At 44.0% G+C, this 24,880-nt stretch overlaps 1 protein-coding gene across 14 annotated transcripts in view; it reads left to right on the top strand.

Moving 5' to 3' along the window:
• RNASE1 (ribonuclease A family member 1, pancreatic) overlaps nucleotides 1–15,113 on the top strand; it is a 43,280-nt gene extending 28,167 nt beyond the window's left edge. Inside the window, exons 1-5 of one of the 14 annotated variants that reach the window (XM_070265071.1) lie at nucleotides 3,092–3,146; nucleotides 3,795–3,866; nucleotides 5,499–5,587; nucleotides 13,427–13,500; nucleotides 14,226–14,977. In XM_070265071.1, the coding sequence (XP_070121172.1) occupies nucleotides 5,547–5,587; nucleotides 13,427–13,500; nucleotides 14,226–14,725 (615 nt within the window). In that variant the 5' untranslated portion in view covers nucleotides 3,092–3,146; nucleotides 3,795–3,866; nucleotides 5,499–5,546 and the 3' untranslated portion in view covers nucleotides 14,726–14,977. 14 annotated transcript variants of the gene reach the window in all.
• The last annotated feature ends 9,767 nt before the right edge of the window (nucleotides 15,114–24,880 follow it).

The raw sequence follows: 24,880 nt of genomic DNA, 5'->3' as shown, positions 1-24,880 counted from the left end.
TAGAATTGAAATATCAATAGCCTTTATAGAGGACCATTGAGAATATCTAAAGCCTTATCAGAAGTCCATGCCCTCTGAACATGCCTAAGAATTTATGCCAAGGAAGTAATAAGACAAGGTGTAGTAGATGCTGTGGTGCATGTCCCAGTTCCCCCACTTCAGGACCAAGGCTCTCATTCTCCAGCTGCTGGAGTGGTGGTGACAGACAGCTCTCAGCCAAGTCCTCTCTGACAATTGCTCACATTGGCAAAGAACCATCCTACCTAAGGCAAAGCCTCTTCCCCCAGGTGGTCCCCATCTAAGTAATGGTCAATGAGTAGGTATGAAGGCCTGGCCCCTTTACTTTAATTCAGGACGACTCTGAAGCATCATTGTAGCTCTAGAGCTTCCTCTGGGATTGGCTGAGACCTTTGTTGTTACTGCATCAAAATTCAACTTCTTCTTCTGCCCAGTCATGCTTCCTTCACTCCCTCTATAAGTGTTAATCCCAAGACCATTCCCCAATAAACTTCCTGAATGCAAATATTTATCTCAGTTTCTATTTGTTGTAGAACCCAACTTATGATACAAGAGTATAAATGCAAATGTAGAGGGTTTTTATTTTAGAATGTGTATACGTAAAAAGTGGCAAATGTTATAAATGTCCAACAACAGGGAATTTATTTAATGGATCATGATACATCCATAACATGAAAGACTTAGAGCCATTCAGAATAATGCAGATTTATCGACTTGGAATAAGTGTTTATGATGTATTTTTTCAGTAAACTTTTTTTGTTGAAATATTACATACATGCAGAAAAAGGCACAAATCATAAGTATCTAGCTCAATAAATAATCCAAAGTGAACACATCTTTGTTCACCACTATCCAGGTTAAGAAATTGAATATTGCCAGGAGCCCAGATGCATTTTAAGAGAAAATGCAGAATCTGGAGCAGTATATACTATCCAATATATTATAAAAATATGTACATAGCATAGACAAAAGTGTAAAGAATTACATACTAAAATGTTAATAATGTTTTTCTAGGTGACGAAATTACAAGTAATATGTTTCTACTTATCTCTCAGGAATTTTAATATTTTGTATCTTTTTTAATACTTGCCAACTAGGTCCCTTGGTAACTTAGAGAAACATATATTGGAACTTCCTGATGAATAATTACTGACTGTTGATTGTTCCCAATCAATACCCCCAATGAGTACCCCCTAATTCTGTATTATAAACTCTTTTACTAGATTTATCTCTAATTTCTGGGTCTCTGATAAGACTATTCCTGAAACTTTCTATTTACCCAGTGAATTGATGATGGAAACACAGACAGGACGAAATTGTTCCTTCCTATTATAGAAATCAGCATATAATATATTAATATATTAAATTACAATGCTTGTGCTTTATGCCACCTTAGCAATACAGTTAAAGTTTTAAACTCTTCAAATTTGACTATGCTGAAGACATTTAATTTTTTTCATGGAAAGATAGGAGTTTGTAGTTTGTAGTTTAATGTGAAAATGTGCAAAATCCATATTGGGATAAAAATCCATTTCTTGCTGATCTTTGACAGGAATTCAGGAGGGGGGTGATGGTGGTTGTAGGTAAGAGCTTTCCTCTCCCTTTCTGTGTGTCTGTGTTTCTGGACTAAGGTGTGTGAATTGGTTTGCTTTTCAATTAGACCAAAGGCAGTGGTGAATACAGCCACGAAAGCGACTTTGGCTCTGTGAAAAACGTGGAAGTCTTAAGGAATAGATCTCATATTGAGATCCCACCTTTCTTCCTGGGAGGTATGGAGAGGAAGATTTTTAGAAGAAGAAAATACTTTGAAAGAAACAAACAATGTTTTAACTTGGAGTGATCTTAGAGATCATCTTTCTTCACTCTTTCATTTCTCAGAAAACAATACCAAGGCCCAGGGAGGTCACATGACTTGGCTACAGTCACTGCATGATCTACCCACAGAGGCCTTGTGGCCCAGTTTGTGGAGATAGTTGTGTTGTCTGGCACCGGAATTTTCCTCGCCCATATGTATGCTGAGGGTGAAATACCATCTTCTGTTCATATAAAACAACCATAGCCCTGCTGAGGTCTGCTTTTCTGGCTCCTCTATGAGAGATAAAATGACTAAAAGAAAAACAAAAAAAGTAGAGTTGAGTTTGGGGGCAGAACCAGAAAAGCGGAGAGGTATTAAAGATTAGCCTTTCTGGAGAAGTGAGACCCATATTCAGGGAGAGGGGAACTCAGGCCAGATCAGATTGCAATGAGGCAACTCAACAGTTTGATCCAAAGCTCAAAGCAGGTCAGCCAGGGGATCAGGAGAAGGTTGGACTTAGTGACTTGATAAAAGGCTCCACGCAAGTAGATCTGAGACTTGTCTCCTAAACTGGATATGGCTGAACTCTCTTCACTTGATATGCTGCATAGACTTCCCCATCCACGTGGTTTGTCCCTTGACAATATCTTCCACCTGTGGGAAAGGAAGCACTGTTGTGCTCATTGTTATAGTCCTGATTAACACAAAGAGGAAAGCAGGAGATGGAAGATGCATGACCAGAGAACTTTCTAAGCAAATGACTTTTCTCAAGACCTTGCTTCCTTGACAGAGCCAGCATGTGAAGCCTCTTAAAGAGAGGGACTGCTTGGAGTAGCTGTCCTCCAGGGGACCTCTTCTTCCTAAATAGGCTCTCCTTCCCCCAGGGTCCCCAGTGGAATCAACAAATGGGCCCCAGGGACCGGAGAGCTGGGAGCCTGACCCATTCATCCCCTCCCTGCCTTCTCTCCCCTCACTCCAGCTGCTTCAATGGAAGTGCCCCTGATTGTACCTCAGTGTGTGCCCCCAACACCTAACTCCACAGATGGGGTCAGCAGGAGAGCCATCTCTGCCTTCTCTTACCACGCTTCACAGCTGCAAGAGCCGTGGGAGAATTCTGGGGGAAATCAAGAGCTAGAAGAAGAAATCACAGTGAGAGATTTCCCAATGAGAAACACAAGGAGGATTTCACATTTCACAATGAGAGATTGCTGCCCTTTGGGTGCATGTCCCAGGGGTAGGTTCCCCACCCATGACACATCAGGAAGCATAGTGTACTGAGAATGCTGTGCTGGAAGTCAGGGACATGAGGATGATTTCTGCTTCTGCTGCTAAGGTGCTGTCTGACTTTGGGTCTGCTCTGGCCCTCAATCTCCTCACGTGTATAACGGGAGGCCTGGAGGAAGGTCTCTTCCATTGCTTGTGTCTTTCTATTCCTTGAGTTCAAGGTAATTGTCTATATATTTTACATAATGAGTCTTTTGCATGGCCTTCAAGATACTTCTACTCTGGCCTAAATTTTTTTCTGTGCCATCCCCTACCTCCTCCCAGCTACACGGAGGAACTTGCCATTTTCTAAATACACAGTGCTCTGCCATGTGTCTACTTCTCTTTCTTTCTGAATTTTCCTTCCCCCCCTCTAATGAAAAAAAAATCTGTTTATCCTTGAAAGTCCTCCCCAAGGTCATCTTTGCTCTGAGACCTTCCCTGATTCCCCCCATTCCATCCCTTTCTTCCTATTGTTTCCTAATAACCCCGACCTCACCTCTACTAGACCTCTTATCAAGGTCTGGTTTGTATCACAACTCTAGGGGCTGCTTCCGTTGGGGAGAATTCTCAGCACTTGGGCTGTAAACAAAGTCTATGATTTAATTGCTGCGTGCTTCTCAAAGTCTGTGACTCTGGTGGAGACTGCAGATTCCAGGCTCCCAGATCCCTCATGTGCCCTGCCTTCTTCTCTTATGAGCTGTTGTCTTTCACACAGGAGTCCTGGTCAATAATTAACGCCTTCGTGATAAACTATCAGAAGAGCTGGCACAAGTGGGCTATCCCTTAGGTAAGGGATGGGGGCACTGATGCTTGCTCTAGAGGGAAAGCAAGGGAAGGGCAGACTCCCCTAAAATGGATGAAACCAAGAGACCACTGAACAACACAGGTTAACGGGGAACTAGGTCTTCTCTAATCAGGAATCACAGACACTCAAGTCTCCATTTTTCTTCAGACACCTGGGCAATATCTGACCTCCATTTAAGAAGACCCAGGGCTGGTACTTGGGAGTGGGAAAGGACATATGGAGATTGCGCTGTGTCCTTGGGGCTGAGGAAAACAATGATAGTGTTGGGAGGCTGGGAGGTGGAGGCGGGAGATAGGGCCCATCTCTGTGTGTTCTGGAGACCAGGCTATTGACTACACCTGGTGGGCTCACAGGCAAGTCAGATCCGCCCTCTGGGAAAGTGCAACCTGTGCCTGGTTGGCCTAAAACAAGGGCTCAGATGTTAGAACCCCTTTCTTTCCCAGTTTATGCTGTTGGATATATGGATTTGTAATGAGTAGAAAGAGAAATCTTATAAAATGGGAAAAATCAACAGGAATAATAACCTGCACATCCTTAAAAGCGTTTTGCCCTTTTGTAGTTGATTTGTCATATGAGGTGAAATGTTGGGCTGTGGGCAGTAAGCTGAAATTGGGACAAGATTTTACGATGTTTCACTGGGGGAGGGGTTTCTCAATTGAGACCTATAAATGCATAACTTTGTGACAGGCTTGAGGGGCCACACTATTTGTCTCCTGAGACTCTTTAGCTTCATAAAAGCATAAAGTCTCCAGAGATACTGAAATCCAAATTGCCCTTTGTCTCCATGGGGTTAACTCCAGAGAGTTCAGAGCCTCACTCCTGAAGAGGAGTCAGGAAAACTGGGCATAACTTGAGCGAGTGGCAGGTGCACTACTTGAGAGAAGAGCGTGGGATGTGTGGGTGGCCCTTGCCACAGCCTTTCTCTAAGGAGGCTCCTCTGGGCCCAGAGCCCATCGATGCAGTATAGTACTGATCTTCCTGGGCTGCCTTCGAATTTAGGAGGGTTTCAGAGATTAATTTCCAGGCATCCTGTGGAGGGGGCAAAAATGCACTTCCCTGGGTGCATGCCCAGAATCAGGTCAGGCACTGATGTGGCTTCATGATGTGATGTGGTCTTGGGAGCCTGATTTGAACACTCAGGTTTGTCCTCCCTCCACCCCTCCCAAGAATTCAGACTTGAGACCTGGATAGCTGAGCCATGCTCAGTGACAGAAAGAGTAGCGGGCATTTTGGAAAAAGTCATAGCAAATCTGACACTGTCCAGTCACTTCTTTAGGAGGATGAGCTCAGGATCCCAAGGGCTTGGGTATGTCAGTTGCACTCATACCTTCTGGAACTCACTTGACACAATCCCCTTGTTTCTCATTTGCCTGCAACTGGATGTCCTCCCCACATACCATCCCCTTCACACTCAGGCTTATCAACAGGCTCCTCTGAGAGATTTCAGGGTGCCAGGAAATGCTTCCCTCTTTTCCAAAATAAAAGCCATCTATATCCACCCTCATCAAATGAAGTGCTTTAATAAGAAGATAAAACATTTTATTCTACATTTGGAAATAAAGCTTAAAATATATATTGAATTTAACTAGGTTCTAAATTGTTTTGGATTCCTAGGGAGGAAGACAAAAGAAGAGAAGGGGCAAGGAGATTCTGCACAGATGTATGGAAGAGATGAGAAGGGGAAGAAGCTCAGAAAGGAGAGGGTGAGGCCTGAAGACAAAGCTCATCTTTGCTGAAGTTGCGTCTCTCCTCCTCACATGCCCCCACATGCCCTCAGACTCAGGATACTTTCTCACATGTAATTGCTTGAGAATCAACTCTTAAGTATATGTGTCCCAAACTCTTTTAGTGTCTGAGGCCAATGGGAGGGAGGGGAGATGAAGATCCCCAGTGAGAGGGACCTTAAGATGGAGATGTCTGACTCTGCCTCCCTCCCTGTAGCCTCTTGCCCAGTTCTGCTCCATGACCTGTCATAGGTCAGCATTAGCCAGGGAGTGGCTTAAGTGCAGAGTTAGGGAAGAGGACCCTGCAGGCCAGGCTGGAGCTTTCTACAAGGCAGGAAGAGCTAGAGGTGGGAGAAGTGCTGCTCATTATCTCAGCTTAACCTCCACCCCTGTCCCTTCCACTGCCCATCTAATCAGTCTTTAAAAACCAATCTTAAATCTTGGGTTTAGAATCACATGTGGGGTTTCTGGATAGAAAAAATGAGTTGAAGGATGTCATCTTGTCAGTTACCCTATTTCACCTCTGTGGGCATCTGGGTTGTAGGAAACCAGGGCAGGGGATATCAGGGGCAGCACTGGCTCAGATATATTTTTGGGTATTTCCTCCATCCTTTCCCCTTTCTTCCCTCCCCTTTCAATCACTGCTTACCTCCCTTTGCCTGCCTCCACTCTTCTGTCTTTTCCTGTTCTGATTTTTTTCTGCTTCCTTAGTTTCTGGATTTGACAACAAACTCCGGAATATGATCACGTGTGTGTGTGTGTGTGTGTGTGTGTGTGTGTGTGTGTTTGAGTGTTTCAGGGGCTGTGTTGAGCCAGACTAATGCAGAACATCCTTGAGATTTTCTGACCTTTCCATGTAAAAACATCCATACCCTGTACATACCCCTTTCTTTGCTCTTTTGAAGATCGTGTGGAAATGAACAAAATCACTCAAATGAGAATAAAGTCTACTTCATCAGAGTTTGCTAAAGAAGAAAGTCAGTCACCATCACTTGTGTTTGGCAGAGACTCAAAGGCAGGGAAGTGGGAAAGCTTTGTGGTGGAGGAAAGGGAAGCCTTCCAGTGTGCCCTGATTGGAGGCTGTTGGCTTGGGGAAGCTGGAGGCAGGCTAACTAGGAGCAGAACAATCTATGTAATTGGTTAGGGGTACGTATTTGGCTTTCTCTGGTTTGTCCTAAGTTGGGGAAGTGGGGACAAAAATCATGGAGGCTTTCAGTTATTAATCAAGTTTCAATTGTTTTGGGCCAAATGCTTCAGTGGTTATTGTTTGGCTTCCTGGACGGTTTGCTGTATACAGTGGGTTGGCTTCCTGGGCTTACTGTGCGTCCTGCCGCTCCTACAGATTGTGGGTCACAGGTTTATCTTTATATATAGTCTGCCTATTGTCTGTTTGTACATTCAGTCTCTCAGTCTCTCTTTTTGTTTATTCTCTCGCTTCCAAGAGGTTGACGAATTTGGGGAAAGCTAGGATTCCAGATCTTCACTGCTCAGAAATTGTTCAGTTATCTTCACGGTTAACTGTATTGCAAGATCTTCTTGATTTTTCTGTTGTATCATCATGGTGATTATCTGATAAGACAGGGGCTGCATAGAAGCTTTTAAGACTCAATGCAACAGACCAGCATAATGACCATTATCACTAAAACAAGAAGAGCCCCTGTGAGATGCTTTGAAACCAGGAAGCCCGAATGCTCAACCCAGGCTAAGAGAACAAATTCTATAGGCAATGAGGATCGACCTTAGACACCCAAATTGCTTTTTCTTTAAGGCAATATATAGCCTGTTATAACATACCTGTTTCATTGACAACTACAACAAAAAGTATTAGCAATGGCACAGACATCACCATGACTAGCCAACAAAACTTCTAAAGCAATACGATTGTCTATCACTACTTGTGCTAATGAATTGAGACCAATGTATTCCACTTAGGGCAGAGGAGGTATCATTAATAACTTCTACCAGAGTTAGTGATAGGTTTCTTAAAGTCTTTTCTATTTGTATGATTCCCACTGACAGGAACACTGCTCTGATTTACTCACATAAAAATTGAGTCAGTGATTCACTCAAGTAGTGTGCCTGAATAATCGAAAATGGCCTCAGTTTGGCCCTCATGTCTGAGTTGGAATTTCCAGGCTTGGTGATTTATAGGCTTAGGGTCTCTGTGTACAGACAAGTCTTGGAATACCATACCTAAGGTTCACGAGGTTTTAGTCTGAGCAAGCAGGATCAGGCATCCTGACCACAAAGGAAGAAGTATCAGTAGAAGCACAGGGAGATCCAGGAAAAAAGGTGTTGTCCGTGACACGAAGTTAGAACCAAGGCCTTACTTCCATATTTGGATCGTTACTAGTCTCTTCCAGCTGCCAAGAGTTCAGCTCATCGCCCCAGGGAGGTTGTTGAATTCAAATTTAGAATTAGGGTCTGAACAATAGATTGTAATAATTGGCTCTATTTCTGGGAGAGAGGGATACTGGCAAAGTCACAGGTTGGCTTATTTAGAGTCAATTGTCCATGTAAGTGCAAGTGCAAAAGTGGAAACACCATCAGCTGTGATTGCCTAGGGTCTCGTTTAATTCTATCAGAATTGCCCAGAGGTTTTTATCATGGTGATCTGGTGGTGGGTGGCTTATTTAGCAGTCAGTAAGATTGAGGGCAGTGGCTACTGTTTGGGATAATCTAAAAATAGCATTAGAATGAGTTTGTTCTTTTTGGGGTTTTTTTCCAGCTTTATTTAGGTATAATTGACAAATAAAATTGTAAGATATTTAAAGTGTACAACATGATGATTTGATATATGTATACATTGTAAAAGGATTCCCCCCACTGAGTTAATTAAAATATCCATCACATCACATATTTACCTTTTTAGAATGAGTATGTTTTGATCTAACATTTATAATAAAGAAGGAAGAAAAAAGAAAAAGGCTCATTATGGGTGGATGACAACAAAAGGTCTATAGGAAATAATAAGAATTATAAGCAAGCAGATTAAAAAATCCTCCCAGGAATTAGATAGGTGTCCATATCATCTCTTTTAATGTGGGCCTCACTCTTTGTAATAGCCACCTCTCTAGGAAGTAGGACTGCATCTAAAAGTTCCTTAACTTGCTGTCCATTTTGATGCTTATTTCCAAAGCATCCCAAAGTCAGATGCTTCTCCAAAAGCATACCTGCTGTCTGTATATATCTACTCTCTGGTCTTCGGCTAGTTGAGAAGCTCTTGTAAGTGCAATAAGTTCTGCCATCTGGGCTGATTTACCTCAAATAGAAGACTACATTCTGATGAGTTTAGGTTAGTGATAGCATGTCCTACTTGTTAACCTCGGTTCAGTTTTGAGGTATGATCCATCAACAAGTAATATTAGGTCAGGCTTCTCAAGAGGAGTCTTGAATAAATCTGAGTGAGATGCAGAATTTTCCCTACCTGTGATAAGACGATCATGAAGCTCCCCTTCTTCCGGTAGGAGCAGGAGAGTGGCAGGATTCAGGTGTTTCCAAGATTGACAGTATTTGAGAGAGAGACAGTAATAGAATCTTCTAAGGGGTTACTTGGCTGGTGGAAAAGTGTTGTGTGTTCTCAGTCAGTAGTAACATCTCACTGCATGAGGAACCATGAAGTCCAGCGCGCAGCCTAGAACTAGTTCAGCAGAAGCATCAATACGTTTCACAGTGGCAGCTATTGCCCTAAGACAAGGGGGACATGCCTTTGCAACTGGGTCAAGGGTAAGGCTCTAGTAAAGATGGGTTTTTGATGGTTCCCTTGAAGTGAATTAAAACCCCAAGGGCTTGTCTGGATTGCCATGCACAAATAGGCAAGATGGCTTCTTATAGTTAGGGACGCTGAGGGAAGGAGGCTATTGAAGAACTTTATCCGGGTTGCAGAAGGCCTATTCATATCTGAATTGTGATTCTGAAATCTCCTTCTTGGACAAACTCCCTAAAATTCTTCTGACACTAGAAAGGTACCAAAAGAATGGCTACTTTTGTGTAGCCATGCCCAACACCTTGGTGGAACTCACCTGACTAATACTACAAACTGTCCCATCAGGCACCTTGAGGGCAGGCCCTGTGACTTATTTATCTCTGTGCCCCCACTGCTGAATGAATGAATGAATGAGTGAATGAACAAATTCTAAATTGACCACTGTAGGGACCTACTCAGATCCCCAGAGTCGATTGAAGGTTATTTTAAACTGAAGACATTTGAGACCCAGTAGATGCAGAAGAAGCCTTTTCATGCAGATGCAGATGCAGAAGACTAAAGGCAGTGTCTTCTGAGAGTGAAGCTGTCATAAATCCCCTCTCCTGGGAGTTTTACAGCCAGCAAGAATATTGACCACTCGCCTTTGCATAAACAAACAGCATCACAAACTATCTTACCTCCCATTTGTTCCCCTAAAAGCTCATTAATCTTTCTTTAAAAAAATCCATTTATTTTCTATAGAGCCCCTATTCACACCCACCTCCCTTCTTTCCCCTATTAAGTTGGTATATAAACCCTTATCCCTAGCTATTCAGGGAACAACTTTTTTTGTGTGCTTTCATATGCATGTGAATAAACTTTGTCCATTCTCCTGTTCACCTGTCTTTTGTAAGCTAATTTGCAGGCCTCCTGACCAAGAACATAAGTGGGTAGAGGAAAAGTTTCCCACCCAACACCACTCCAGATGATATGAGTACTATCTAAGGACTAAGAGACAAACAAAACCTGGATGGAGGGTGGGGTGGTGGGTGAACTGTGAGGACATGAAACTAAGAGCTCGGCCACACCATGTCCTCCTTAGCCCCACTTCTCCCAAATTCATATACATTGACAAATAATGTTACTTTACTAAAAATTTCTTGGATATCGCATGGCAAAACAATGTTAAAATTTCCCTTTAAAGAATTCTGTTCTTCCCTCCAAGCTCCCTCTCTTCTCTCCTCTTCCCCTCTCTTTCCCTCTCCAGGGCTTCAAAACTGCCTGCTATTTTCAGCCCAGGTTTTTAGTAAAGCAAAAGCCCGGCAGTTCCTTGACTCCATCCCCTGTAGAAAGCAATTCAGAGATCACCCGGTGTTATTGAAACAGACTTCTTGGCGGGATTGAAATGATGCGGGGTCGGTGAGCCGAGGAGTCGAAAGAAAGATTTCTTAGACTCTTAAGATCTGGCAGCAGTGCTCTTTTATTTAGAGAGTAGAATAGCATGGGGACAGGACCCATGGGCAGTCAGAGTTTCTGCTGCCACTGCTTCTGCTGCCCCCGCTGGCAGGGGGACAGGGCCCATGGGCAGGCAGAGCCGCTGCTGCTGCCCCCGCTAGCATGGGGACAGGACCCATGGGCAGGCAGAGCTGGTGCATGGGGACAGGACCCACGGGCAGTCAGAGCTCCTGCTGCCGCTGCTTCTGCTGCCCCCGCTGGCATGGGGACAGGGCCCATGGGCAGGCAGGGCTGCTGCTGCTGCCCCCGCTGGCATGGGGACAGGACCCATGGGCAGGCAGAGCTGGTGCGTGGGGACAGGACCCACGGGCAGTCAGAGCTCCTGCTGCCGCTGCTTCTGCTGCCCCCGCTGGCATGGGGACAGGGCCCATGGGCAGGCAGGGCTGCTGCTGCTGCCCCCGCTGGCATGGGGACAGGACCCATGGGCAGGCAGAGCTGGTGCATGGGGACTGGACCCATGGGCAGTCAGAGCTCCTGCTGCTGCCCCGAGTTGAGGGTTAGGGCTAAATTTAAGGCATAGGTATGTGAGTCATCTCTTTACGAAGACAAAGGAAAGAACATGAAAAAAAGTTAAAATGGTATCAGTGCAGGTGGGGTCTGGTCATTGGGTGATCCCATGACTTTTAGACAAGAATCAAATTGGATTAAGTAAAGGTTAGAAAGGTTAGACGCCACCACCCTAAACCAATTACATGAGATTGCCAGACAGCAACCAACTTAAGTTCTTGCCTTCCCCATTAAGAATTTCTAGGGATAAGGTCATCTCTCTTCTTCTTCCTGGTACAGAGAGGGAGGCACCTTTTACAGATAGAGATTTACCTTACAAATGTAAATGTGTCCCAACAAGGGCAAGTTCCATTCTCCAGAGCCTCCTTCCCTGTCCCAGTTTATCGAAAGCAATCAGCCCAAAACAATCCTGATGCCAAAGAGACATATCCTGGGGTGGCCAATTTCCGGTCCCTACAAGGTTACCCCCCCTTCCTTCACAAATGCAAATGTCTCTCAGAAGGGCAAGCAAAATTCCAGTCCTCGGAGCCTGCTTCTCATCTGTAGTTTTAAAAGTAACCAGCCTAAAATCCTCATCATAAACCATTTTAAAATTAAGCAGCCTAAAAATCCTCATCATCAACACCACCCTGGGGGAACAATCATGAGACCCAGCATTTACATTTATAGATGCTTTCAAAGCACTATTCTAAGCCCTGTGCACATCTTACCTTATTTCTTCCTAAAAACAAATCTAAGAGGTATATATTATTATCCCCATTTTTAAGATGAGGAAACTGAGGAACAGGGAAATAAATTAAGTTCTGTAACTTGCCCAGCTCTTCAGGTGCTAAACCAGAATTTGAATTGAGACAGCTTAAATCCAGAGCATAGGGCGATATTTTGATAATTCTCACTCCAGAGGTATCAAAATTGTCACCCAGTAAAAACAGATCCCTTTCTAGGAGGAGATGCTGCTGATGAGAAATATGATGTTCTCTATCTTTCCCCAAAAGGTATTTGGGTTTTGGTTTATCTTTAGTTCTTCTACTCAACTCTCACCTACCAGATAAGTGGTCACTGTAGATAAGAACTAGTGTGGTCTGAACTGGGTGGCCAGAACTGGGTGATGTCTTGTGGAGGCTTCCTTCTTCTCCTCCCTATTTGGGCACTCTCTCCCTCCTCCAGATCTGAGAAGCCTTCCAGCTGTGGACAGCTGGACACCCCTGCCCCCTGCCCCTAGGAGAGGTGCTGGGGAGAAATGTGGAATTCCATCTGACAAGAGATGTTCACATATTGGGGATATGGGATAACTATTCGGGTTCAAGACTAATTGGACTCGAACTAAAGAAGCCTGACTTATGGCCTATCAAACATACATTGTACATCTGCTTTAACCATTACAGTAAAGAATGTGCTCTCTTAAGATAAGAATGCACCATCCTCCTGTCCCTGTCTGTCCCTTCCCACCCCCCAACTTCAGGATCGTGCTGATCTGCTAATTTGCAGCTGAACATCTCTTTGAAACTTTGATGAATACATATCCCAGGTGTGTTTAATGTATATTCTTTGTTCTGAAGAGATATTAGGCTGTACTGAAAACCACGCTTCTCTGGAACACTTTCTTCCTTTCTGGAAAAGTTCTTCCTGGCGTTATAATCCTCCCTCTGGCTCAAGTGAAACTCACCTATCTCTCTTATCTATAGAATGGTTATTGGTTATTTTGCATTAACACAGCCAAAGGTGCTCCAGGACTCCTGGGGAGAGAGAGGATCTCCCTTTTCCTCTCTCTCCTGTGATCACATGTTAAGTGTACTTTGCTACACCTCCAGGGGCTATTTGGTGAAAATGGCCCTCAAAGAGGTAACAGGGATTCAGTTGGGGTTCACACATGGGTGCTGTAGTGGCTTTCTCTGCTGTTACTTGTGAACCAGCAGACAGATGAGATTCATATGGTAAGAAAGGCTCCTGTGGGCAAAGACTCACTCTCCCCAGCTGCCTTGAAAAGAGGGTGGCCTGGGTGACTCCCTATCTCTTTCTCACAATGGCCTTGTTTTCCTCTGGACTCAGCCCCAGATGCTCCTCCCACCCTTCTCTTCTTGGAGGCCAAACCCCTTTGTAATCTGTTTAAGGTCCGCATTCCAGGGATTGAGTGATTGCAGAAACTGGCCTTTCAGCTGTCTCAGAGACCAAGCTAGAGACCCAGGTAAGCAGCCCAAGAAGTGGTCTCAGGAGCTGCTTCTGTTTGAGGATTGTAGAGGAGGGAGCCAGCTGGGTGAGGCTAAAACTGAGAAAGCTTGGGCCAGGCAAACATCAGCTGCGGGCAGAGCTGCAGAGAACCCACGGCGCTGGAGAAGAAGCAGCGCCTAGGTTGGGGGAGGCGAGCATCTCTCTTTGAATACAATAGCGTCCCTTTATGATGCCAGTGTCAGGCACCGGGCTGAGTTTCCCTTGTGTTGTAGGACAACAGGGCTCTGTCAACCGTGATCCTCATTGACTACTTGCTGGTATCTCAGGGGTGTAGTTTGGCCAATTCAAAATTTGTCTTATTTATTTAATGGTTTATTCAAAAGGATCTTCTAAGGAGGCACTTTTGAGCACACATTTGATCACTGGGTACAAACATATTTTACTTTTCAAATGTATTTGCGATAAAAACTCCTCCAGTATTCAAAGGCAGGACTTTCAGGATTTGGGGTCACATCTGGGGTCACCCCCGGAGGGGAGGATGGCCTCCCTGTAGCGAGTGGGAGTCAAATCTTCTTGGAGAAGAGTACATGTGAGTGTCTCATTACTTGGAAAAGCACGCAGGAAGAGGGAAGTCTTTCTGGCTGACTGGAAGGTGGAAGGGAGACTGTAAGGTGAGAAGCTATAGGTGGGAGCGGAGCTTCTGTTTCTAAGGCGATGCTTTTCCTCCTCTCTCTTTCCCAGCTAGGCTCCTCAGGGGTAGTGAGGCCACCATGGCTCAGGAGAAGTCTCTCATCCTGTTCCCACTGCTGGTCCTGGTGCTGCTGGTGCTGGGGTGTGTCCAGCTTTCCCTCGGCAAGGAATCACCGGCCATGAAGTTTGAGCGGCAGCACATGGACTCAGGCAGCACCTCCAGCAGTAACCCCACCTATTGCAACCAAATGATGAAGCGACGGAATATGACACAGGGATGGTGCAAGCCCGTGAACACCTTTGTGCATGAGCCCCTGGCAGATGTCCAGGCCATCTGCCTCCAGAAAAACATAACCTGCAAGAACGGGCAGTCCAACTGCTACCAGAGCAGCTCCAGCATGCACATTACAGACTGCCGCCTCACAAGCGGCTCCAAGTACCCTAACTGTGCATACCAGACCAGCCAGAAAGAGAGACACATCATCGTGGCCTGTGAGGGGAACCCGTATGTGCCAGTCCACTTCGACGCTTCTGTGGAGGTCTCCACTTGAGGCCGGGAGCAGCAGATGCCCCACCACCTCATCATGGTGGCACCTGCCTCTCCCCTCTTCCTTCCTTGCCCTGGGGGAAATAATTCAAATTTCAACTCTCTCTCTTCCCCCCCACCTCACCCCCCACCCCACCACGTGCTTCCCTGGCCTGAGGCTTGCCCCTGTAGTGGTTTGGGGGTGAGGGGTGGGTTGTGAGGTGGGCCCCATGTTAACCACTTCACTGCTTCTTTCAATAAAACACAGTTGCAACCACCTGGATTCCTGAAGCTGTCCCCATCAAGGTACTGTTTGTGTCATTGCTTTCCTGCCAGGGCGGAGAACTGTTAATGTGGTTGGCTTTGGTGAGCAGCAAACGGAATCATTAAATGCCTCCTCTTCTGATTCTGGGCTTTTAGTAACCTGAGATAATTCTTTTCCTTGTAGATTCCTTGAAGACAAATATAAAGCTTTTAAGTGTGGGCTATTTTAGATAAAAGGGAGCTGCGGTCTGGGACACTGTCATGCTGGGTGAACTGACAGAGGGCGAAGCTTAATTATGAAAATCTCTGGCGCAGAAAGAAGGACAGTGTGACCTCAGGAAGATCCTACTCAACCTCAGGGTGGGGAGGAGAAGTGTAAGAAAGTATGACCCTAAATTTCCATTTTCCTTTTTTTGAGTGAGTTATGACTAAATCAGATAAATGGTTGTCTCTTACTTGGCAAGTTGGAACCTTCCAGCTTCAATTTAAGAGCTGGAATGGCCTTTTGAGATCATCAGATTGAGGGAGAATAAGTAGATTTCAGTTTGTGTACCAACTCTGATTGGAAGTGCCTGCCTAGAATGCTGTAGAAAAACTTCCAAACAGCGATGTGGTTGAACCGTAACCCCTACCGAAGGCATGAGAGAGGTAAGGGTGTGTGTGCCACCCCTCTGCCATCCATGACCTAATGTAACCCCGCCTTTTACAGAGGAGCAGCCTGAATCTCAGAAGCATTAGGTGACTGGCTCAGGGCCGCTGCTGCTTAGTGGTGCAGCTGGGACTAGACCCCTGGCCTCCTGGATCCCCACTCATTGTTTGTTTTGCTACTAGCGTCTAGTCAGGAAGAACATGCCCCAGTCTCTCTCCTTCCCGAAGTGCTGTGGAGTCACGGCTCTCTGCCTGAGCTTGCTGGTAGCTCCCTCTCAGGTTCCCAAAGTGCTTGGCCTGTGAGTCTGCTCGGTTCTTGGCGACCCTTCCTTACAGCCACTGGAAAGACTAGACTTGGCTTCTGTCATCACTTAATCATTTCATTTGACCCCCTCTTTACAGTCACATCTGGCTCCAGACAAGGTCATAGAACTAGAGAAAGGTCCTACTTCCAACCAGTTTGACCAGTTCTGTCATTGTCTTTATAGATTGCATTTATAAATGTTGGAAGCTACGTGTTTTTCTTATGTAAAGTGAATCCTCACTCCCGGGGTCTTCTGCGTGAGGAAGAAGTCCTGCAGGTGAGGACAGCCATTCACCCCTGCATTTCTGTGGTAACGGGGCTCTCACTCCTTACTAGCAGTGAGGATGGAGGAGGAACAAAGGGAAACTTTAAGTTTCTAGATGTTTCCTTTAGCCAGAATTTTTCTTAAGATCATCTGACCTTTGTTCCCAAACCCAAAACTCTTCATTTTCCCTCCTGCTAGTGCTAAGAGAACGTGTTAGTGGAGCTTTTGAGAACACTCACTTGGAGTTTTGCTTCATCTCTATCTGCACGTTCGCCAGCCCTGGCTTCTGGCTCCCCGCACCTTCTGGCCCACAGGACCACTGGGGGCCTCCTTCTGGGGAATAAAGCGATAGGTGATGATGGATGGTTCAGGCGCAGATGTGCCCAGCCAGAGAGCCAGTAGGGAGGGGAAGTTGTCTGAACAGGAGGACCCCAAGAGAGGTAAGACTGAGTCCTCTCCTGGAGAGGGTCAGGCACCATCAGGGAGTGAAACACTTCGGTCTTCTGGAGACAAATCAGAGGTCTCTATTCGGTAGGGAGACTATTGCTACCCCAGAAATGAAGGAGTACTAACCCCTTCCAGGAGACTAACCCAGGCAGATTAACCTTAAAATTGAGGTGTTAATATGTGAAGATGGGTTTCTGCTTGGAAGCAGAAAAGATCATATGCAGTGACTCTTCTAAGAAGGATAAGGTTAATTTTCAGAAGATTCTTAAAACCAAACAAGCTTCAGGAATTCTGCATTCTCAATGGACAGGTAAACACATATTAGTGTCCCAGCTCCACCTTTACCCCCGAAGCTTGCATACTGACAAAATCATAGTGTCTTCTGCCTCTTCTGGCGTGCTGATCCTCTCCTGCTTCTCCTTGTGGTAAATGCTCCCTTTGATGCTGGCCGCCAATAGTCCCCCAGCCCAGCACTACCCCACATCAAACAGATCAGTTATCTGCACCTAAAATGAGTCCTTCAATTAACAGAGTAAATGATAATGGCATCATGTTCTTTCTCTTTCTTTCCAAGTGCTGCCTCATCAGGATGTGTGCTTTGGGATTTCTCTCTAACTGTAAAATGAAAGGCTGCTTCCCATCCCCGCTCCTGCCTTCTTAGACTGATTCAGACCTCACAGAGCAAATGCAAACAGTAAGGGGGCTCTGAGTCTATCCACCCACGGTGGAAAGCACTCCAACATTGCTCCTGGAAATCGATCATGAAGGTGGGACAGCCCTCCACGTGCATGATTCATGATTCATGATGGAGGATTTACATAGAAGGTGCAGAATGAAATTGTACCTCCTGAAGACTACATAGTGGCACACCTGGAAGCATCTCAAAACTGTTTCCACTTTCTAGGGGGCAAACTGCATAGTACCTCTGCAAATCACTCAATAGATTCACATTACTTTGGGTTTCTTTGTGGCTTGCAGTAAGTGTAGGCGGGAAGGTTCAGCTTCCCCCTTCAATGCTTACGTCCCTTTCCACTCCCTTATTTTCTTCTTTATTAACAATGAAGAAGGATTTGTTCATCTGAATGGACAGAGTCACACTGCACATGTTTTACCAGAATGTGGTGACTGTATTTAAAGCTCATCACGCCTATACGTCATTCTTTAGTTTCTTCTGCTACACATCTGGGTAGGATCTACACTCAGGGTCAGTTTCCTTCCTTTTCCACCTTCCCTGCGTATGCAATGGGTGGATAATTGGGCCAGGGCACCTGGTTTAGTCCTAGCCCTACTATCAGCTCCCTGAGCCCCTGAGGCAAGTCTGTAGCCCTCTCTAGATCATAGTTTTCTAATTGTAAAACCAGGGGAATGGATTTGTTAATCTCAAAGTCCTCTTACAGTTATGACTTTTCAGATGAGCATCTACTCTCCTTCCAGCAGAGCTGGGCAGTTGCACGCAGTTTCTGGTTACATGTGAGTAGGCATCTCTGGAACAGTCACATCATTCAGATCTGGTTTAGTTCAGAGCTCTTCTCACAACACAAAGCCACGTTTAGGGGTCTGGATCATCCTAGCAGACTTCAAACACTCTTCTAGGTCAGATTTTCCTCTCAGGCAACTTTAGACCGCCTCTGAGAGTCAAAGCTGGCAGCTAGCCTCTGCAAGAGCTTGTTAGGCTTCTGGGACCCTGAGAGTCCATGGAGATTTTTAGCTTGGCTCAGAGCCCACAGAGAGGGGAGAGGAATGTGGAGGCCAGGTCAGGCCAGCAACAAGAGAATGCTGGAGGGATCAGGAATTCCCTGAGCTTCATTGGAAACATGTCTAACAGAGGTTGACAGCTGGGCCCTGCTTCAGGCCAGCATGCTTGGTAGCCTCTCTTCCCTACCTCTCTCAAGCTCCTCCTGCCTGTCCCACAAACACCACTGAACGATTAAGGGGAGGGAGGGCTCTGGGATAAGGGGATCTTGGGCTATTGTAACATAGGGACAAAATCTGTTTGCATGGGACCATGAGTGTGTGTGCACCTAACTAGATATACATGTGATAATGTTTGTAGATCTGTGAAATGAAGGAACATCAGAGTAGGGAGGACCTTTTGTGGCCTGGCTCTAAACCTTTCATCTTAAAGATAGAGAAATTGAAGCATGAAACCAAGAATGGAATGAAGAAAACCAGATCTGTTGATTCCCGGAGTGTGAGCTTTTATGCTTTGCCTCCAAATTTTCTTAAAAAAAAAAAATTATATAATGAGGGCCTGGCCCGTGGCTGAATGGTTAAAGTTCTGCACGCTCTGCTTTGGCGGCCCACGTTCACAGGTTCAGATCCGAGGCAAGGACATACTCCACTCATCAGCCATGCTGTGGAGGCATCCCACATACAAAGTAGAAGTAGACAGTCACAGACGTTAGTTGGGGCTAATCTTTCTCAAGCAAAAAAAAAAAAAAAGAAAAGAAAAGAAAAAGAGGAAGATTGGCAATGGATGTTAGCTCAGGGCAAAACTTCCTCATCAAAACAAAAACGAAAGAAAAAAAGAAAGAAAAATCATCATACAATAAAGTTGATCTTATGGCGTATAATTCTAGGAATTATAACTTGTATAGAGTTGCATAATCATTATCACAACCAGGACGCAGAACAGTTCCATCACCCCCAAATCCCCTTATGATGTCTCTTTATAGTCAACAAATTCCTCCTTCAGGATGAACTCTGAACTCATCAGATGCCTGGAATGCATCTGCAAGTCTTCTCAAGGAAGACAAGATTATCAGGACAGAGACCTCATTCCCGTCAGGGTCATCTTCTGCATTCCTAAGTTTTAATGGCTGGTTTCAACCAACCCTCACCCCAATGAGTACTTTGCACCTAGAATTTGTTATAAAGGCTTTCCTCTCCCTTTTTTTTTCTTTACCTTTGGTAGCCACAACTATAAAACCTTCCCTCGCCTGTGAATGGCTGGAACACAATTCAGGTAGCACTTGAATCTCTGTTCCCAGGCTGTGGTCCTAAGGAACCTCAAATAAACTTCTTTCTGTTTAAGTCTATCAAAGTCTAACTTGTATTTGATTGACACTTCCAAGACTGGCGTTTTTCACTCAGCATAGTGCCTTTGAAATTTATCCAAGTTATTTCGTGGATCAATAGTTCATTCCTTTTTATTGCTGAGTAGTATTCCACTGCATGGATGCCCACAGCTTGTTTATCTATTCACCCACTGAAGGACATTTGAGTTATTTCCATTTTGAGTAATTATGAAGACAGCTGCTTTAAACATCTGCGTACCTATTTCTGTGTGAATTGGTGGAATAATAGACATATAGATAATGAAACAGCATAGAGAGCCCAGAATCGGACCCACACAAATATGGTCAAATGATTTTTGACAAAGGTGAAAAGCAATTCTAGGAAGAAAGGATAATCTTTTCAACAAATGGCAATTGAATATCCATATGCAAAAAATCCCCAAAACTTCCAGACCCTAAATCTGCCTTCCCCTGCCCACTCTCTCCACAGAGGCAGCTCTGTATCGGTGGAGAAACCTACGATATTCTTCTAAGTCCTAGACTCACCAGTCAGATCTGTTCTCAGCCAGACACTGATTAAAGGTGAGCCCAGAGGTTGGGACAGAGCAGGCAATGAAGAAGGCAGAGGAGGTTAGAAGAAGGAAGGTAGAGGGAATTATGGATGTAGTGTCAAGGAAGTAAGTGTGGTTGAGACTAGGAGGTAAAAAGGGATGAGAAAACAAGATCAGAAAGGACGGCATAATTGGGTGCATAGTTCCCTTGTTTCTGTTGACTGCCTGGTCTGGAAGGTTATAATCGATCAGGTCACACAGGAGTAGGAGGAAAATCTAGTTTTTTCTCACAGCAAATGTGGCTCCATTTTTCCAGAATTCTTCCTTCTTTTCTTGGGCTTTTGGGCATGGTGGGCCCACTCTATGGCAAGCCTTGATATTTTCCCTAAGCTCAGCAGTGTGATGTCCAGGATGTGCAGTTTCTACAACCTCCGTGTACTCTTGCGGTTCCTGTGATCAGCCAAGGTAATCGGAGATGTAAAACCATCAGTTCTTTCCTCAATATGTTACTTTACAAAACTACTGTCTGTGAAATCCCCAATACCATTGGTAGGCCCCAGATGAACAGTTGTCATCAGAGCAGGGTACAGGTTAACTTTATCTGTTGTATCCTCACCTCAGAAAAGTAGCCAAGTCACAATTAGAGATGGAAATATATGAATGCCTCACACCATTGCTTGGGTCCTTGGGGGCTCTTATGAACCTTCTCCTTATATCCTCTGTTATGGACTGAATTGTGTTCTCCCAAAATTTATATGCTGAAACCTTAACTTCTCAGAAATGTGACTGTATCTCAGAATGTGACTGTATTTGAAGTTAGGGCCTTTATAGAAGTGTTTTAGTTAAAATGAGGCCTTTAGGGTGGGCCCTAGTCCAATCTGACTGGTGTCCTTAAAAGAAGTAGAAATTCGAAAACACAGAGAGAGACCAGGGATGGGTGCACATGGAGAAAAGACCATGTGAGGACATAGCAAGAAGGCAGCCATCTGCAAGCCAAGGAAAGAGGCCTCAGAAGAAACTGAATGTGCCAAAGCGTTGATCTTGGACTTCTAGGCTCCAGAACTGTGAGAAAGTAAAGTTCTGTTATTTAAACCACTCAGTTTGTGGTATTGTGTTATGGCAACCCTAGCAGACTAGTGCAGCTGCTCACCAATTCTTCCAGTTCTCTTGAACTGAATCTTCTCATTTCTTGGATCAGCATTCTATGTACCACCCTTTATCCCCTTATCTCCTAAGCAACTTGTTGTCCCATGATACGTCTTGGACTAAAACATTGGAGCTTGCTGTTAGTGAGGACAGAAGGGAAGGCTCCATCCTTTACCTCTTCATCCCAGGAATGGGAACAAGTTGATGAGGACCACTTTCATTACGCCAAGGTGCCATATTTTGGGATAGCACAGCCTGAACCCTGTCAATATTAAAAACCAAAAAATTTGCCAGGAGAATTGAAAGACAACCTAAGTAAATGGAGAGATATAACATGTTCATGGGTCCAAAGATTTAATATTATTATGTTAATTCTCCCCAAATTGATCTGTAGATTCAACTTAATCCTAATCAAAATCCCTGGAGGACAAGCTAATTCTAAAATTCATATGGAAATGCAAAGGACCTAGAACAGCTAAAACAACTTTGAAAAAGAACAAAGTTGGAAGGCTAGCACTACTTGATTTCAAAACTTACTATAACGTTTGGGCAGGACAGGGGCAGTAAATCAAGGCAGAGGGATACAAAGTAGTAGGAGAAAAATTTAGGGGGAGGATGGATATGGTTACCATCCTGATTATGGTGATGGTTTCATGAGTACATACATATGTCAAAACTTAACAAATTGTACTCTTTAAATATATAGGGGAGGAAGACAATTCTTTTACCCTTTAGATCCTTGTGGCTGATCTGAGAATTAAATTGACATGAGACAGAATAACAGGAGAAAATCAAACAAAGCTTTATAAATGTATACATGGGAGAAACCCAGGAAATCTGAATAACTTACCAAAATAGCTGAAGCCACCACCTTAAATGCCATCTTCAGCTAAAGACTAAAGAAGATGTTGGGGGGTAGTGTTTTGGGATCTCAAAAGGGAGGAAGGCGATTTACATGGAGATGGAAAAGCAAATGTTAAGCAAATGTTGACCATGCCTTATAAAAACAATGACACATGGAGAGGACTTTGATCCAATGGCCCTTGTTGAGTTCCTCCCTGTCTACCACACCTAGTTTACATTATACTATAGTTATCTTAGGGTCTAGCTCCCTCCTGGAACAGGCTTTCTATCTTAAATTTTTTTAGGTAGTTAAGAGGGAAGGTCCAAATTTTTTCTGAGTCTTTTGCTTTTAAAAATTATCAAGCCAAAGAGACACATTTTGGGTTGGCAAATTCTGATCCCCCACATCAGTATGCCATTGATGTCCTCACCAAAGAAATCAAAATATTGACTTGGACAAGCCCAGTAGCAGAGCCTATAGTTTCATCATACACATAATTAGCTTTTATTGTGTGATCATCATGAGACATACGTGCCTTTATGTGTTGCCAATACAAAAATGAATTAAACATAATATAGTCCCCTAAAACTTTCTATTCTAATTGGAAAGATGTATACACAGCATCTGTAGTAAAAATGCTCATGAAAAGTCTAAAGATAGGTGAAGACAATGCCTAGTCCAGGCATTGCCTTCCTGTTTCTACCAAATCAGTATATCTCAATCTTGTTTTTCTATCAGTCCCTCATGGATTCTTTTTAGATATTTCTTTCCTAAACATGCCCCCTACCCTATGAAATAAAAATTAAGGCATAATGTTTTGTTGAGTAGGGTTGAGTTTGAAGGGTCACCAACCATAGAAATATGTAAGATTTTTCTGCCCCTCAAGAACTAATTTTTGCCTCCTTAGGGGGATTGTCACTCCCCTTGAGAAAGCATGTACTAAAAGACCTTCAAACCCACTTCCAAGGAGATTTCCTTATTTACTCTTACTACATATCTTCTCAGTACGATAAGCAACTACTCCCCCTTGCCTACACGAGAAATTCTGAATGCTTGGGCCTAATGATTAATGACGACTTTAAAGAGAAATTGGTTTAAAAATACGATAATCACCTTTTACAAAATACCTGACCAGTTCTCTACAAAACTGTCATGGTTATCAAAAACAAGGATGGTTTGAGAAACTGTCATAGTCAAGAGGAGTGTAAGGAGATATGACAACTAAATGTAAAGTTGTATCCTGATGGAACCCTGGAACAGAAAAAAGACATTAGTAAACCTAAGAAAATCTGAATCAAGTATGGATTTTTTTGATAATAATAATAATAAGTAAAACAACCAAAACACTTCCCTGCCTTACTCTGTCCTTGGTAGTGAACACTTAGGACTTCCACATGGTGGGCTCCTTTGATTGAAATAGTAGCATTGGTGGAATTCCAGACACTGAGTAACAGCCTGCAATGAAATCTTGCCTAGTGTTAGTTTATCAACTGTTGTTAGTTAACTGTTGTTAGGAGGGTACTATAAAACATGACCACAAGAAGAGGAAAGTAAGAAATTTCTGCTTTTGTGGTAAAAACTGGGGCCATAGGCTGTTATATTGCTCAATATTTTGCTTATGAGATTGGTGTGAGAAATTTCCCTTCTTTGGGGTTTTTTGTTATAAATGTGGAAAAAGTTTGAATTTTTAATTCAACCTGATCTGGTTTCAAATCACGGGTCTCCCCTTTACTAGTTTTGTAATTTAAGCAAGTTTCTTTCTGAATCTCAGCTTCTTCATCTATAAACTGATGATGACAACTGCCCAGCAACAGTGTTGGTTCTTCATGTCTCAAATCAAGCCACATCATTTCCTCAGGAAAGTCATCCCTGACCCCTTACAGCGACTCAAACTCCTTGTCAACGGTCTCATCATTCTGTATACTCTTTCTTCCTAGCATTGATTTAGTTTGTAGTTATACATCAAATTGGGTGATTATTTGGTTAATATCTATTTCCCCCACTAGACCCTAAATTCCATGAAAGCACAGACCATGACATGTCTATCACTATATCAGTAGTACCCAATGCAGCCTGACACATCATCATCACTTGGCATGTTTTTGAGTAAATAAGTGACTGATGAATAAGTGATTAAATGAATTAAATGATTAAATGAAACTTGCAGCTGTCTTAAAAACACTGGCCTGCTTTGAGCCATTCCACCATTCAAATGATAGGAACCAGGTATCTTATAACAGCTTGTTTCTTTTTTTCTTTTTTTGAGGAAGATTATCCCTGAGCTAACTGTTGCCAATCCTCCTCTTTTCACCGAGGAAGACTCGCCCTGAGCTAACATCCATGCCCATCTTGCTCTACTATATATGTGGGATGCCTACCACAGCATGGTGTGCCAAGTGGTGCCATGACCCGGGATCCGGGCCTGCGAACCCCAGGCAGCCAAAACGGAACGTGCGCACTTAACCACTGCGCCACCGGGCTGGCCCCAAAAAGTACGCCTCCAGCCAGCCAAGAGACAAACCTAGAATCTTCTGATACGTAATTAGCTTGTTTCTTAAAGGGGCTATCAATTAGTTCCAGACCAATTTTAATGTGAAATGTGTAATGGCAGTCTGACTGATCCATAAAGGGAAAATATTTGGTGAAGGACTGTAAAAATGAAGTAGGAAGTAGAATAAAATAAAATTAAAAAAA

The sequence above is a fragment of the Equus caballus genome, chromosome 1 (genome assembly GCF_041296265.1).
Source record: "Equus caballus isolate H_3958 breed thoroughbred chromosome 1, TB-T2T, whole genome shotgun sequence".
NCBI lineage: Eukaryota > Metazoa > Chordata > Mammalia > Perissodactyla > Equidae > Equus > Equus caballus.
Note: the sequence above shows the minus strand (reverse complement) of the source record. Positions and strands in the feature narration are given on the sequence as shown.